The 17,954-nt window shown below is 39.7% G+C and overlaps 1 protein-coding gene across 1 annotated transcript in view; it reads right to left on the reverse strand.

Annotated features, from left to right (window-relative positions):
- Positions 1 to 8,301, reverse strand: part of TEK (TEK tyrosine kinase, endothelial) — a 39,442-nt gene extending 31,141 nt beyond the window's left edge. The window contains exon 1 of the mRNA XM_010578127.1: positions 8,250 to 8,301. Within this exon, the coding sequence (XP_010576429.1) occupies positions 8,250 to 8,301 (52 nt within the window). The remainder of the gene's footprint in view (positions 1 to 8,249) is intronic.
- Positions 8,302 to 17,954: the final 9,653 nt, after the last annotated feature.

The raw sequence follows: 17,954 nt of genomic DNA on the forward strand, positions 1-17,954 counted from the left end.
CAGTTCGGGAATAAAACAATGCAGCAATCTCAAGCTGAGATAGTTTAATGCCATAGATGAGTACACACAGCAAGTCTTACGAGAATAGAAAAGTGTTATGACTTGTCCTTTCATCTCAGAAAGTCCCTGCCCAAATACTTTCAGATTTACACTGTTAACCCTTATCTGGTCCCCAGGAAAACTTGGAAATAATCAAGACAATTTCTGCCTAATGTGAAGCCTTTGCAAAATTGTCTGTTAATTGGAAAAGTGTTAAATACTGTGGAGTGGCTAACACTCCTCTACCATAGCAAGCAGCCAGAGTGGTCAGCTCCATCAAAGTGAAGGATAGCTATACCCCACCACCCCCCAAACACATATTTAATCATTAGTCCATATTTGCAAGGTGTATTGAGAATGCAAAGTTCTGAGTAACTGTTTTAGCTATTAATTAATACTGAGTAGTAGTGGAAGGAAAGAAATTGTTTAGACATTACACATCTAATGGTGTATTTATTTTCCTTATATTTGTAGAGCTTTATTATTAATTGCTTGAAGTGATTATAAGCTGGAAGTCCTTCCCTTGACATTTGGAGCATAACAGAGGAAAAAGAAGAGCTGTCATAAGAGGTAAGGGGAAGGATCAATATTTTTGAAGTACTAATTATTTAAAAGAAGAGCAGAGGGTAAAAAATTCCAGTAAATTCCGCCCCTTTTTTCATCAGATGAAGCAAGGGGAATAAAAGTTTTTGTAATTTGAAATGTTTAGGCAGTTCTTATTTTTTTTTACTGTTATTGTTTGGAACACAAATTATTTCTGCTCTTAACTACCTGGGAATATGAATGTAAAACATGTAGATACTATGCTAGCAGGGAAAATATAGAATCTGTGCTTAGATTAGGCTTGGTGTTATGCTGAAAGTAAAACAGTCAGTTGCATATGACACCCACTGCAGGATTTAAAAATAATTTTGAGACTGATTGATAGAAATGTATGTCACAGACTGTCAAGTCATCAACCCCTCTTCCTTCACATCTCTTAAAAAACAACACCAAGCACTCTTTCTGCTTGAAAAAATAAAGTTCTGATTTAGAACAAACCTAACTTACTAAATAGCCTGCACCTCAGCATTTCTCATTGTGTCTTGTTTTGTAGTTACAAGTTCAGCTGTACCCCCTTAATTGTATTTTTCACTATAAAATCACACACCAGATTAAAAGAATTTAACTAATCTATTTAAGAATACAAATGGCAATCATGTAAGAAATTTTGCTGAAAAAGCATAGCATTTGATTACTTCTTAGTGAAGTACTGAATAAATTACATTGACTTTATTTTAAAATTAACTATTTCATCAATTTTGAAGATAATCAGGATGGAAATAATTCAAGTGAAATATGAAGAAATGAACAAAATAGAAACCCAATCCTCATATGGTGTTTCCCTTAAAAAAAAAAAAAAAAAAAGAAAAAAGAAAAGAAGAAGGAAAAATGGAGTACTTCTTACTTAATAGTAAAGCTAGTCAGAAACTAACCAAAACATTAGCTGTTTGGTGATGTTTTTCAGGTGGAGAGTGGAACATATACCCCACCACAATTTGGTAATCTTTATTTCCTCTTTTTTTCTGTGCACTCAGCATTTCTATTATCAATCTTGGTTATTTTTTGTTCATTCTCCAAAAAATTAAATTGGGTGTGCTTTGAAATCACATATTCATTTTATGGGCTCAGTAGTCTCTTAAAGCCCTGGAAACTTCATCTGGGATGCAAAGATAGAAGCAGCTCAGGTAGTTTCTCCCAGTGAGTCAAGTTCTCTTCTGACAGATCAGTCCTCCACAGAAAAACAAGGCTGATGTTATTATTACCGAAACAGATTAAGATTCTCTGCCACACGGCAGCAGCAGCAGCAGGGCCAAAAGAAAGAGAGACAGAAATGCTGCTGAAAAACAGCTCATAAATGAGGAAAAAGTCAGGTTTTTCCAATAAAACCTTTCTTGTTGTCCATGGAAAGAATCTTACTGCTTGTATCTTATGTGATGCTACTGGGCAGCTGCGGGACAGCTCAAATACCGAGACCTCATGCCCTTAGAAACAGGGCGTTATTTGTGGAAGGAAGGTAGTGTGAAACTAATAAGAGACAAAAAATTAGTGACAGAACATCACTTTGCTACTTTGCAGTAGTGGGAAGACCAGAGCACAAGTGTGAAAAATAAAATAGTCTGTCAAAGCTACTAGGGTTAATGGTTTCTTAAAGGCCCTTGGGTACCTCTGGAGCAGTTGAAGGAAACACAACTGCCTTCTTGTAAAATAAAGTGTGATTTTCCTCTACATTTCAATTGTGTCATAACCCATAAAAGCAATCTTTTAAGATGTAAAAGCTAGAAGAGAAACACTGGTGCAGCTTGGTTGGGGGTTTCCCAGCAAGGGTGCCTAAATGTGTATGTGTAAGCAACCAAAATGTAGAAAGACACTTTCTCGTGACTTCTCCTTAGGCCTGGTTGACCGTAAGCAAGTAAAGCAGAAAACAACATATCAGCAGAAATTGCTCGTTGAACAACCAGCTGATGATGTGCTAGGCAATGCTGAAAAAGGATGAGGAAAAGTGGGAAAGCTTGAGTAGGATAGGCTTGTAGTTCAGCTACATCTGGCTGGATTTGCAGCTTGCCCAATACGGGTACTACTGTCAAGAAAGTACTTGCAAGCAAGAATAAATATGTCCATAACAAGGGTGGTCCTTGTAAGTTGCATTATGAAGCTACTATGTACACTGTATATGTGTAATGTATGTTGTTTATGCACATGTGCCAAGATGAAGTATGCAAACTAACATAGGTAATCAATTAGTCTTCATAGGATACATCAGTGCATACAACACGCACAAGGTTAACTGTCTGGAAGTGTCTGTGAGCACTGGCTGCTGGATGAATGTACCCTTAATACGTTCTTGCCTGTACAGTAGCGTACCCTCACTTTGCCACTTACTGAATTTTCTGAGCAGAGTGGTGGGAGGTGTTTCTGGTGCTAATCACGCTTTTTGACTAATGAGGCTAAGGTCCCTGACCACTGGGAAACCTTCTTGTTCAGAAAATAATATAAGAAAAAATCACCAGAACTATCAGAAGTGCAGATAGAACCGTGTTGTTGAGGGAGACTTGTTACACTCCAAAGGAGAAATTAACCAAGCCACTTCATTAGACAGGCTGATGCAATGCAAAAAGTAAATAAAACCCAGGCAATCAAAATATCAACCTTGAGGCAAAAAGTTTACATATATTACCCTTGAATATAGAAATGTTGTTTGTGACCTGTCTTTCAAAAATCCTTTCAGAACTTAGGAAATGCCTAATATATTCACACCCTAAAAGTGTTTGCATTTCCTAGTGATGAATTTAAAAATTAATTTTGGTCGGGTTTTTTTACTTCTTTATGATATGACCCTTGTTTAAAATTATTAGTGCATGTTCTTAGTTTGGGTGTTAGTTGGAGAACAGTTATCAAATCTGCACCCTAAAAAATGATCAGCATTTTAAACTCCTTACAGGAAAGTCTCCAGTTCAGACTCGGGCTGGTTCTTTGCTGTGTGTCTCCACTGAAACCACAGCGGAACAGCATCCTAAATGTGATCTTGCCACTAGCACAGGATAGATAATGTCTCTGGAAGACACTTCCTCATCTCAATTTCTCTAAGATTTTCATCCCTCCAGTCCCAGACAGATCTTGCATCACGGTGGGAGCTGACCATGGAACTATATATCTGTCTCATACAGGTGGTAGGTGCATCCATTTTTGGTTCATTTCTTCTGTGCCTACCCAACGCCCTCCACACCACAATGACTTGGTCTTCCATGGAGAGCCGAACAGGGGTTTTTGTGTGTTTAAGAGATGGGTCTGGGCCAAGCAGGCTCAAGTCTATGTGACCAACACAGAGCAGGTTTCCAACCCAGGTAATTCTCACTGTGGGCACATGAAGGACCAACTCCACATCTCCCCTGTCCTAAAGCCAGCTGCTCAGCTGCAGTCAGTCTTTCTGACTTCTCTGTTCCCTCTCGTCCACCTAAAGCCTTGCAGATGATGAAATTTTTGTGGGTATCAGACCATCTCTGCAAAATGTAACAGCTTCGTTTTTTTCCCTGAAATGAAATTTCAGCAAAAACCTAATCCATCCAACCAGCTTAATTATGTCTAAATACACCCAAAAATCTAGTATACATATGTGTATATATATATATATGAAATATGCATCTAAAACAATAGCATATGTTAACACTTGTGCATGTGGTGTGATTTCATTTCACCCTTTTAGATTTGATTCCTCTGGGTCTGATGCAATGCCATTTCACTCCTGACTATTCCCAGCTGCTGAAATGGCCTTTGGGAGCACAGGCTTCCTGAGGGCTACTCTACCTCTCACTATGTCTGACCCAGGAACACACCAAAAGCAAACTCTAAAGCTAAAAAATAGAAGAACTGGAGAGAATCAGCCCACTTTTGTAATTCCACTTAGGGTAGGTACACAGAGCTGCCTGCACAGCCTGAAGCTGTTGGTTTTGGATTCTAGCTGCAGAGTCAGGGAGCGACGATTTAGGTCACAGCTGGAACTTTTTTCTTTGCAAACGTATAGCAAACAATGTAACTAAAACAGAACAGCTTTCTTTCTCCCATAAAACAGATCCATCGATTTTGTAGTCATGATTGTCATAAGAGAACATCTCAAGAAGAGCTACATCTCAAGAAAAGTCTAAATTCCATGTAAATTTCAGACTCATGAAAAAGGCACCAGGGTACTGTTCCCTTTGGGTAAATAACCTATGTGTTGCAGGCAGATGCAATTGCTGTGTCTCACAAATCAAATACACTTCAGGAATAAGGAATGAAATCCATTTTCAAATTTCTCTTGCAAGTCACATCAGTAGTTTGACAATTCAAGTGTCTGAAAGGTTGTGTGTCAGTGTAATGTCTAATCAGTATAGTTTTGAAATACTGGAGATTAAAAGTTCCAGTGTGGTTTCTGTCCACTGCTGTGGCTGTGGGAGGCTCAAAACCCCAGCACTGCAGCTGTAGAACAGACTGTTTGAACTTCAGGTGCCATTTTGGTCTGAGAACAGCATATTTGAAGATAATCACACAAGCCTAGTCCCTTTAGTTACGGAAAGGATGACATTCATATTCACTGTCACAGGCATGTGTTAACCAGAGGTTAATACAGGTTTTCTTTAGGTTAAGTTAAGCTTCACAAGAGAAAAACAAGTCTTGAAACAGAATTATTAGAACAGTTGAGTCTAACTAAAAATTATCATTTCTTGTAATTTTGAAGAGCCTACAACATCATAACAGTGCTTGTGTTAAAAGCTGCTTAACTTTCTAAATATGTAAATGAGTCACATAATTATGATAATAAATACAATTTATGTTTTTTTTGCATAACACCTACTGATCCCAAAGAAAACGCAACCATCAATAGGGATGATAGAGAGCTACTACTGGATGCCACTGCACCGTTAACTCCACTGTTACCCTTCTTAAAAGACTAATATAACCTTTTAAGTCTTCTACCATATATGGTTCCAACAGCTAAATCACACACACACAAAAATAATCCAGCATTTTTAGAAACCCACTGGATCTAAGATTATTGGTAGAGCAAAGCTATAGCACAGAAGATTCTTTCTGTCTTGGAGAATGGGGACATTTGACAATGTATTTGTTTCCTGCCAGAAATAGTCAAAGAAATGTGCTTAAAACTGGTTTTAATTGTTGCTGGTTTCCACAAATCTCTTACTGATGGTGGCCATCTTGCTAAAATAAGGCTCACACATGAACATTTCTGAGTTAGCCCGCTGTGAGAAGCTGCAAGCAAATTTTCAGACCATCTGAGGATGTTGTTAAGAGGGAAAAGGCAAGTTCTGACACTCATTACTTGCTTTTCCCCAGCCTTCCAAGGGAATAGGTGATTCTGCAGCTCTTCTTTGGTCAGGACTTAACAGACTGTACCTAGCCACAACCTTGGGGTTTGAATACATACTTCAGGATGGATACCAGGACCATTTTGATTCTACAAAATGTTGACTGGAGTAGAATCAACCAAAAGAAAAACATGTGGTGATGCTCAGTCTAGTTTCAAGAATCCCAATTGGATTAAATTCAACCCTTTGTCAGTTTAATTGAACATTTACTATGGCAAGCAGTGACCATCTATACAGTGCAAAAGCGAGCATTTGTATATATTTCGAACATTACCATCCAAATCAGATCTTTAGCTCTAGCTGCAAATGGAGTACTGTTATCAGAAAAGAAAAACCACCACACAAAAAAGACATTAAATCAAAGGCCATTTCTCATAACAGGAGCCAAGCCGACGGTCTTCACCTTGGAAAAGGGTGGAGTGGAGTTTGTGCCTACCCAGCACCACACCCAGAGAAGCCTATGATCATCGGAGACAAGGTTAAGCCAGTTCACTGCCTGTGCTGAGTGTAAAGCCTCCCTGCTCAGGGAATGTCATTCCTGCTTTCCTGAACTCCGCCTGCAGTATCTAGAGGAAAGCAGGCTCGCATTGTCTTCCACAGCTCGCCCCAGGAAACATGATATCATTCTCAAACAAAAGCGGGAAAGCTGACAGATCTATTGAGACGGGTGTGACTACGGCACACACCTCGCTGGTCAGCCCCTGTGGAAAAGGCAGTGACTGGCAGCTCTTCAGTGCTGAGCTGTCTGCACTGTCCGTGTTTATAGCTAACCTCTGCAGCTGACTTTTGTTTCTCCTCTGCTTGTGGCTTAAGGAACGTTGCTTGCTTTCTGTGTCAGTTAGGTGTATGTTACTACACAGAGAGACAGGAGACACAAGGAAAAAGAGTTGGGGTCACTGGACTTTCTTTTCTTCTCCATCCATGATGCTTGCAGCACCAGATATGTCCTTAAAGTGAAAAGCTGGAAGTGATCTGAAGGCTAAGTAGGTTGAATCAATGTGCAGCTAAACAATCAAGAAACTTAAGCCACGAAAGAGGAATTGGTAAACAATATGCAGCCTATTACAGCAATGGCTAGATAAGAGTACTTCCAAACACACACTCAACAGATTTTAAACCTTTTTTTTCTTTCTCCTTTTATAGATGCCAAAAGTAACATCTCAAACTCACTTGTCCATAATTTCACTTAGCTATTAACATGCTGCTAATCAGGAAGATCTGGAAACTGTAAAGCAGGTTACACAGCAATGACGACTTCTGCCTTTTCTTGCTACTTTCTGGTTTTCATTGCAGCACAATCTGCAGCACATTGCCTTTTTACTGTGAAATGGACTGGAACAACTTACGCATCTCTCAATGATATGGTTAGAAGTGAGTTAAGAGTCTAAGGTTACTCTGTGAGTTGTATTTCTCTTTTACAGTTTTTGCTTGGTACATTACCCAGAAGAAACTGTGTAGAAAATAAAAGTATGGATGGTGAAAGCAATACTCAAATGCTGAGCAACTAAGAATCTGGTGGGAAGAGCGCAGGCTTCCTCAGGGCTCTGCTTGTGATAGCGTGAGAAAAACATCTCTAACATTAATGCTCTGAATACTATAAACTACATTTGCATTAGTATAATCTTACTCTGTACCTTCCCATAGACGTCTCTTATGACTAACTTCTGGCTTGTTGAACTAACAGCATTTGCTGATAATACTGAATCATTCTTTAGCTGCATGTGAAGTGTTATTAATTGATCTCATATAATGTGCATTTTTCTGGCCTTCTTGTCCACTGACTTTCATCTAGATTTCTGTTGTGGAATCTTGCCTAAAAACCTGTCTGAAATCAGATACTGGAATACCTAGAAACAGCAACATTTCCTGCTGCACAACCAGTTCATAAAGTCAGTCAGAGAAAAACTCAATACTTAGTATGTATTTAGAGCAGATATTCTTGGGGAAAGACTTCAATGGTTTCAAAGTAATGAGATTTATGAAAAAGTTAATACCATTAGACAGAAGACAAACCCTGTTGCAATGTGCATTATGTGTCAACAAGTGACTTCAACAATTAAAAAGAGGTAGCAGCAGATTCTACATATAGCTAAATCCTCCCCAATAGCTTGGCCACAGTCCTGCCCTCACTCACTGTAAGAGCACTGCACAGAGAGAAGTGGACTCACTGAAACAAACACAAGTACTTAAATCAATAAATATAAGTGCTGGAGTAAGGAGTAGGGAGTCATGCGTTATGTCTGCACATTGCGTGAGAAACAAGAAAGTCATGACAGGTCGACTACACATATTAAAGCAAAGGCTTACCTGAAATCATCAGGCTGAATCCATAGAGAACTAGATGTGCTAAAGGGTCCATGCTTTCCAAAATATATCCATCCAGTTCCTACAGTTGCTCATGGAGTATCCTTTTCTTGGGGCACACGTTTACCAGTTACTCTTCTGCATGGTATGCTGTTTACAAGTCACAGGCAAGAAATTGTAGCACTGGCACAGACTGGAACAGTCTCATTGCTGTCTGAGTACAGGGAGTTTAAGTTCCTTTTTCCTGTTTCCTTTGTAGATTAGGATGGGAAAGGCAGGATCTTAAAGGCATTTTTGTATCAGCGGGACTGCAGGGCAGTGCAAATCCCGTCCATCTAGCAATACATCAAACCAGTTATCTGGAGCTGCTGGAGAAGCAGGGACTGCTGTTGGTCACAGTCAGCAAAATAGGAACAATGATGGCATCCTGCAGTAGGCGGGAGAGTGCAAGTAAAAAGTCCTCCCTCCACCTAGGTACAGTAGGTGGAAATTGTCATCCCCTTCACAAAGGGCAGATCTGCTAATTTCTCAGGGCACTATCATCTTTTCCCTTATTTATTTAATCCACGTGTAAGCTTCTGGCTGAAATGCATCTCAGCACACAGTAATAAAAATATGAAGTAAACAGTAACAAACCAACCAGCTGAATCCAGTACAGACCAAAGCCAGCCACAACCCAGCAAACTACTCCATTAGCTCATGTGCTTTACTGGAAACAATTTTTCTCTACATTTGGCAATTGGAAACAGGCTGAAAACTTGTTGCAATAATAAATTGCACCCAGAGTTATTATGACTTTGGTGGGACCAAAATGCCACATCACTCAGGGGGTCTCAAAACTCAGAAGCTAACACAAAATATGAAAAAAAAATGCAAAGAAGACCACAAAGAATTAATGAAATAAATGGAAAGGCAGCACTCAGCTATATAAACAGAATTGCATATAAAGGGTAATCTTATTTACCACTTGACTAAATATAACTCATGACAATGTAGCATTTGAAAGTCCTGTAGGTCTGCCAAGATGCTAACACCCAGAATGACTTTTACAGAAGTATAAAAAAGCAAATGTTCAGCATCATTTTGGAAATGGGATATGGGTTGATCCTACTTTGATTTAATTTCCTTAGGAAGACCTTTTAGCCTTTGATTGGTGTAGATTTCACAGAGGAAAGCCTTTACGCCCAAGATCTATAGCTGTGTCACCTACAGCAGACTTCAATGCATTAACCCAGAGCTGCTCCCTTCATGCCATCTCCCCCTCCCCCCCCCAAAAAAACCCCAACCCAACCAAACCCAAAACCCAAAAACTGAAAGCCAAACCAAGTAAGAACTTAAACTGAAAATACCCTCTGGGTGCAAAAACACAGCGTGAGGTCCAAACACCACTAAAAATCCATTTTGAGGCTTAAAGGAGACAGAATGTAAGATATTTACCTCGTCTGGTTCCAGACCAAAATGCACATGTGTATTTTGTCCACCTTTGATTCTTGAGAACATTTTATTCTACTCCTAGGCACAAAGAAGCAGTGATTATCCACACTCCAATTGCATGTTAGCCTTTATAAGCCTGATGGCATAGGCCCCTCCAATATCAGAACATGTAGTGTATTACCAGATACTAAGTATTATCATAATTTCTATCTAGTGGATAACTCTGTTCTGTTGCTCATTTAACCTACTTCTAACATGGCCTATCTTTAATTTTTTTTTCAGTGTCTTTTGATGTGCTGGGGGGGGGTTATACAACTTCAGTCAAGGCTGTGGCTCTCCAGGTTGTTATCACAAGCTTAGAGGTGTTTTTAAACTTTTCCCTTAAATCTCACTCGCCTGGGCATAAACAGGTCACTGAGGATAAATGAATCATGTCTCCATTTTTGATGCACCTAAATGCAAAGCAATGCGTATGGACCGCTGCTGATACTGACTTTGCAGTATAACAGGCCAGGTCAGCTGTTCACTATTTTTTGAAGAATCAGCTTGTGCCTACTGATCATTTCATCTGCCATGACAAGCTAGCTATCTCCAGGATGAGAGCGGACAGCCTAAATATACAATACTCCACAAATACAAGAAGGTTGCAAAGACTTGCTTGAGTCAGAAGAGAGGAAATACATACTTACTCTAGTCAGAGTTTAACTGGAATACAGCCTCAGCAGGATCATGTGTTTGTTTTGTGTTTCACTATATAATTTCATTTTTGAAGAGATAAAGAATAGCATCTATGATTCAGCAAATATTTAAGTACTTTTTTATGTGTAATAAGTGTTTAAACTTAGATCTGTTTTTATTTGGAAAGCTTTTAAGTGCCAGTTGGATTATTGCTTCCACTGATGTCAAAATTAACCACATGATAAGCTTTTGTGAGAATGTGGAATTTAAAGGCTTTCACTGTTCTGGCTTATTCTTACTCATATTTAAGTGTCTGCCAGCCCTTCCTTCCACATTTTCATCCTCATATTTCACATTATTAGAATATGAGTCTTCCTAAAAGTAGGTCGTATCAATTTTCTGTCCTGTGAACTAAAAACTGTATGATCTGACCAACCCTCTGATTACTGAACAATACAGAAGTTCAGTAGAATTGCCTGTCCCCTCCACCAAGCAGCAACAATGTCATAGCAGGATCCCATGCACAAGCCCATCTCTTGCTATCTAGTCCTCAGATTGTATTAACAGATCTACAAACGAGGATCTCCAACTAGCACCCAAACGAGGAGCCTGCATTCACTATTAAAGAGCAGAAGAATTGGAAAAAGCCTTCTGGCAAAACCAGACTGCCAGTGAAAGAAACTGGGCTAAAAGTGAGGATGGCAGGAATGGTAAAATACAATACCAAGTTACTCTAGCATCTGTTGCATGTGGGGCTAATAGAGGCTGTTGTCTGCTGGGCTGGCCAATGATCATGTCCATGGCACGTCCTCAGGTGGGTATGTAGCTGTATTTGGGCCCCACAGACTACACCCTTTGTCTTTTCTATAGGTACTTGGAAATACTCAGAAAGACTGTCCAACCCCATGTGATTTCTGAAGTGTTCCCCTCAGGAACATCGGTTTTGTTGGTGGTTAACTGCTGATTAATACATATCAGCATTCATATCTAACTTAACACCCATCACAATGGCATACATGAGTTTTAAATTAGCTACAGCAGGGAAACATATTGTCTTTCAGCATGTAAATATAACCCTAGCATTGAACATGGCTTTTCATAACTCTGTTTGCTGAAGGTTAATTTTATGATATGTCAAGTGCCCTAAACTCCTGACACCAGGCTTTCCTCTTTAGATAAGCAGCACGCTTGTCTCAAGGACAATCCATTCATACACGCTGCAGTGCTTGGAAATGTGCGAGGAGGAAAAAGAAACAAAGCCACTCTGCACTTCTTTAATCAGGTAGATGTGTTAGCAGAAAGCACATATCCTCTTGCAGTGTCTGGCTGTATTATGCCTTTTGGAAACAAGCCATTACTTTGGCCTTGACATGGTGTTAATATGTGTTAGTAGGAGGCAGTAAAGGAACTTTAGGAATTATTACTCACTGCACTCAGCTAATGTGAAGCAGAGGCTCATAAATGGCAGAGTTGAAGCTTCTTTTCTTAAACAGATCCTGTTCTCCCCTACAAAAGAGCCTATGCCACTGAGGCCAGCCACAGGTCCCAAGCCATCTATTTTGGATCACCTGGAAGTGAGCAGCCAGGTGACCATTCAGAGGACATGTGCTGTTGCTGGTCCAAGCAGTCAGGGTAAGGAATTACCCCTACGCAATGCAGTGGCAGTGTAAAGGTTTCTGCGGTACATAGTTAAAGCTAAATCATACTAACATGGAAGAGACAGTGTGGAGGAGTGGTGATAATATAATAGGTATTTGTGAGAAACTTTAAGGTGGGGTAGAAAAGGTAACAGACTGTTTTTTGTTGCAGCTCATTCTCTTCACTTGGCAGCTGATGCTGAGGAGGTGCGGTTACTTCTTGATTTTCTACTGCCTCTCCTGCATATGCATACTCAAAATGTAACTCAGGATTGCACGCATAGCTATGACCAGGTTTTTTTTCTCAGTGTTTTTTTTTCTTCTCAAAAAAAGAGATCTTCTCTTGGATTTTCAGGAGACCATAGCCTGGGAAACGGCTGAATATTGAGCCTTCTACAGAACAGCCTTAGCCAAAGGGTGCTGTTGCTTTCCTGTCTTCCTTGCTAGTGAAATGAAAAGGAATTTACTACAATGGACTTAAACACAGGATCTCATGGGAATCTCAGATTTCTTTCAAGGGGAAGGTTCAGTTGATGAAACAACACAGGAGTACTTCAGAGCCTCTGTATCAGTCAAGTCATTGTGAAGGACACCAGGCTGTTTGACTAAGGTCTATACTCTGGAAACTTTTACTTTGTGAGTCACTTGTATTTTGCTGAAATACACTTCATGTAGGTTTTAGAGTGGCCTGTTGTCACCAGAATGACAAAAAAATAGTTTTTGTTTCCCAACTCTTTGCCGACAAAAGGGACAGAGAATATTTTAAAAAATGCTTGGAGGAAGAAAGTGTGAGAACTGAAGTTAAGAGCCAGCAATGGTGATGGCCACTGCTGATGTCAAATGTGTATACGAAGTCACGTGAGTGAGAAGTAAGCAAGCTAGTTATATCCCACTTAGTTTGTATGAAAAGGACAAACTGCATCCTTGTCATTGCTTTTTGAGCCCATTGTTTTCCTACTTTAGAGCATGTCTGCTCTGTTTTATAAAAGATCTGCTAAAACTTGATTCTGAACATGTGCTAAATTAACAAAATCCTGTTTTTGTTTCTCTGCCAAGATTGGATCAGGTTGTGGGAGCACAAATGTAAGTGATGTTAATACTCCTGCTACCCCAAAGTCAAAAGCAGTCTGGAGATAAATGAGATTCTCCAGCCTGAAAGAGGCGTCATCCAACAGAAGATAAGCAGAAGCTACAGAGTTCACAATTTTTCTCCTCTCTATTCTGTTACTGCTTTTCTACTTAATTTTACTACAATACATTTTGAAGGATGAATAAGTCTGTGTATTTATGTTTAATGGTAACAACTGTATATCCAAATGTCTTTAAGGTATTAACATTGAATCACACCAAATGATGCACAGCAATAAAAATATGACTGCCTAAAGTAGCCCAGCATTAACAATGCAAATTTCATATCTGTGCAATTTGGAGAGTTAAATACTAATTGCGTAAGCCACTTAATGCACGTGAAATTTGCAGATCTGACTATTGCTTCCAAGGACCAGGAAACAAGTCATGCCAATTAGATCTCAGGGTTAGTGTTTTCATTCATTAAGGTTACAAAAAATCATTCTTAAAATCCTGTTTGCAGGACCCACTATCTTCCACTGAATTAATCTCACACTGTTAAAATGATTCTAATGGTAATTTTTATTTGATGACTGCATCATTTAACTTTATTTAACTTTAATCAGCATTCAACAAGTGCAACTTAGTGATAAATTTGCTATCATATACCTGGCTATGCTTCCAAATTATATCACACTGGGATTGGCTAAAATCTTGTACTGATATATGAGAGCCACATGAGCACTGTTGGTGAGCTGCAGTGTAAAACAGTTCCTTCTCTTGAACACTCCAGCTTTAACTTCAGTCTTCTCTCTGTGTGAAAGATTTCTAAATGGCATTTTTTTTGTGTGTTTGAACAATATAATTTCAGCAATTCTTGAAATATGGAAGTGTGAAAGACATGCGCGTCTCAAGGTGAGAAGTTAAAATGTAGATTTGCATACAGGTAAAGAACTTCAGTAACTTTCAGCTCAATAATCCTAAAAAATTATTAAATACAGCAAACTTGAACACAAAAGCAAGCCAATAAACACCCTCTCTTCATTTAATTCAGAAGATGAAGAAAGAACAGGAAGGATACTGAAAATTTGAAGGCTTTATTTGGAATTTTTTTTCTCATGTATAACTGTTGGGGTGACTGATACTACTGATAATATCTGCCATAATCATTAACTTTTTTTTTTTCTTTCTAATTTTCAGAGGTGCTGAGTACCTCTCACCCCACTTGAAATAGTATTTGTGGGTAAACTCATGTTGTATGTTGGAGACAGAGGTCTTGCACCTTACTCATCCTTTGCTGCACAGCAGAAATCTTGGGCCTGATCCAAAGATACCAGTGCTCAGTGAATCAAGCTCAGTCACTTTAAATGAATGTAGCTTTCAAGGAATTAGCTCTACAAGAGGAAACAAGAGAAGATCATTTTACATTTCTGGTGCTTTTTTTTTTTTTTTTTTTTTCAAATGGGGGAGGCTTCCTCCATTTCACACATTTGGCATATTGTCCAGTTAGTGCTCCTTCCTGAAGGGAGAACCTGCAAGTGTAGACTGCATGTCAGGGTAAGGAACATTTCTTTCTCTGCTCCAAACTTCTGCCGATTCCAATGAATGACTGATCAAAGCTGGGGGTTGAATTCAGATCATCTCTGCAGTTATGAAATGCATAAAGGCTTCCTTCCTTTTTGTCGAAGAAAAAGTTGACAACTATTTTGTTTGGGAGTAATTTCAGTTCCCCTTCCCAGTGATTAACCTGGGAAGCATTGCCCTGGCTGGAGTTGTCACCTACAAAATATATATAGCGTTCAGCATTCAGCTAGTATTCACCTTTGTGCTTGTGTTCAAGTGAACTCCCATTTTATGATCTCTTTCAGAATCCAAGGGTTTTTTTCACTCCAGACAATTGCTACATCCACCCCACCCAGATGCCTTATGAGCCATGTTTCCAAGGAGTTCACTCAAAGCAGATACTTTGCAGAATAGTTATAAAGTAAGCTTTTTAATACCTTTCTCTTCAAAGATAAGATAATCCAATGGCTAGTGCCTCATCATAAGGTCTGCCTCATGCCTTGTAATTTTGTTTTACACTTGCAGCAGAAAAATAGAACTCTACTGAAAGACTTTACAACCATTTCACTTTGGAAAAGTATCCCTCTGATTCTGAAACAGCACATGCCAGCACAAAGAAGCATTAACGTTAACTACTGTCTTCATGCAGAAAGAACTGTAAAAGAATCTCAGTGATCTGCCTGTCTGGAATTGCTCACAGTAATGCTGCACGTTGTCTTTTAAGCTCACTAATACAAGGAAAAATATCAACTCATTTTGAAAGAAAAGTAAGGTTTTTTGGTCACAATGAAAAGCAGTGAAGGTAAAGATGAAGCAGGAAGACCAACAAGAGGATTAAACTCTTGCCTGCAGCAAAAATAGTTTGGCTGGACATATGATGATATCCCTGAATACAGGAACAAGGCTGGTGCAGTGTCATCCCATCAAGAGCTGGTAATAGTGACAGTCATTCCTGTGCTCATCCTCATGCAAAGGACAAACATAACATAGAAATAACAGACCCTTTGGTTGAAGAATTTGAACCGAAATGCTTATTCCCATGCAGTGTGCCAGTGAAGTGGGATTTGGAGTGACAGACACTGCCAAACCTGGTATCCTAATGCCTCAGTGGCATCTTCCTGGAGGACGACCAGGTTAGGGGACTTTTAAACAAAGTGGACATACATAAGTCAATAGGGCTTGTTGGGATGTACCCACATGTGCAGAGGGAGCTGGCTGATGGCATTGCAAGGCTATTCTCAGTTATCTTTTGTTCATGGTGATAGGGAGAGGTTTCTGACGACTGGAAGAAAGCAAGTATCACTCCTGTCTTTAGGAAGAGCAAGAAGATCAAGCCAGGGAACTACAGGCCGGTCAGCTGCACCTCAATCCCTGAGAAACTGATGGAGCAACTTACACTGGAAACCATTTCCAGACACATGAAGGATGGGGAGTGATCATGAGCAGAGAACATGGATTTATGAAGGGGAAATTATGCTTAACCAACCTGATAGCCTTCCACAATGAGGTAACTAACTCAGTGAGCAAGGAGAGAGGTGTGGATGTTGTCTACCTCAACATTAGCAAGGCATTTGACATCATTTCCCATAAAATCCTCATAGATAAGATGACAAAGTATGGGTTAGGTAAGCGGACAGAAAACTGGCTTGAGAGTCACTGTGTGATCAGTGGCCCAAAGTCCAGCTGGAGGCCTGTCAGTAGCAGTGTATCCCAGGAGTGGTTACTTGTGCCAATAATGTTTAACCTTTCCACTAAAGACCTGGATGATGGGTCAGAGCGCACCTTCAACAAGTTTGCAGATGATACAAAGCTGGGAGGGGAGTGGCTAGTAACACCAGACGGGTGTGCTGCTGTTCAGAAGAATCTCAGGCTGAAGAAGTGGGCAGACACAAATCCCGTGAAGTTCCACAAAGACGAATGCAGGGTCCTGCCCCTGGGGAGAACAACCCAGGCATCCATACACTCTGAGGGCTGAGTGGTGGGAAAGCAGCTTTGCTGAGAAGCACCTTGGGGTCCTTCCTGGTGGACACCAAGCTGACCAAGAGCCAACAATGCACAGCAAAAAAGGCAGGCTGAGGGAGGTGATCCTTACCTCCACTCAGCCCTGGTGAGACAGGTGACCAGAAAAGGTTTTAAATTTCTCCACCCCATAGATTCTGCCACTTAATGTCCTTTCAGTTTTAAGTCATAGTAGAAAATGGATAAAAGATTGCCTGGGTAGAGAGACCTGTGTTAATGAATTAGCGCCTTGATATGCACAGGAGCTTTGGTGAAAAAATGCTGTGTGTCTGGTACTTAAACTTGTATTAAAAAAAAAAAGAAGAAGATGAAAAGAGTTAAAGAAAAGGTTATTTTCACTGACACTTAGGAGCTAGGTATGGATACAATTTACTTAGCTCACTACTGGCAATGAGTTATTAATCTCCTGGAGGGAGATTAAATGCCTGCTGCATAGCTCACCATTTAGAATCCATAGTTCTTTTCAGCCACATGTACTATGACCATGACAGGACCATAAGGATGAACTTATGGAATGATTGACAAGATTCTCAGACAGAAACAGGTAATCTGGAGATCCTTCAACAGAATAAGGAAAAGAACAGCATGCTGGAGAGAGGCCTTTTACGATAGGCATCTCCTGGGGAACACAACCTGTAAAGTTTACCATGCTGTCTTACAGAATCACTGCCAAGGAATAAAACCATCCCCTGCCCTGAGTGAAAATGAATTTAAAGCAGTCTGTTTATTCAGTCTGCAGCTTTTTTCCACTGTTCATTAAAATCTGTTATTGTAGCACAAGTGGAACTCAGGAGGCGATTTCTCTGGCTGATGATTTGATTGGTGAGAATATTAGACTTCAACTTTATCTCCACAAATAATGGGCTCTCTCTGGAATAGCTGAAACTTTGACAGGAAGGAAGAGACATTAGTGGGAATTTCCCCTAGATAACAGTCCTTGGTTTATAGAAATCCTGTTCCATTATCTCTAAATATTATACGGACATAAATATACAGAGCAACAGCATTTACTGTGCTGAATTGGAAACACAGTGCTCTCTGCAAGAATCTTCAGTATTTTTGTTTTACATACCTCTTTATACTCCAAATGACAATCATAGATTTGGAGAAATTTAGTGACAAAAAAATAAGAACTTCTATTTTAACGGACTCAGCGCATTTTCTAATTCTTTGTCTACTGCAGTTCTATGAAGTGGAGCATATAGTCTACTTTTTCGGAAAACTTTTCTAGGAGAGCAGAACAACTATAAATGCACGCCCTACCATTTTTTATTATTTTTTGTAAAAGGCTAGATTACTGTCTGGCTAA

This window comes from Haliaeetus leucocephalus, unplaced genomic scaffold (genome assembly GCF_000737465.1).
Source record: "Haliaeetus leucocephalus isolate CR32 unplaced genomic scaffold, Haliaeetus_leucocephalus-4.0 Scaffold605, whole genome shotgun sequence".
Lineage (NCBI taxonomy): Eukaryota > Metazoa > Chordata > Aves > Accipitriformes > Accipitridae > Haliaeetus > Haliaeetus leucocephalus.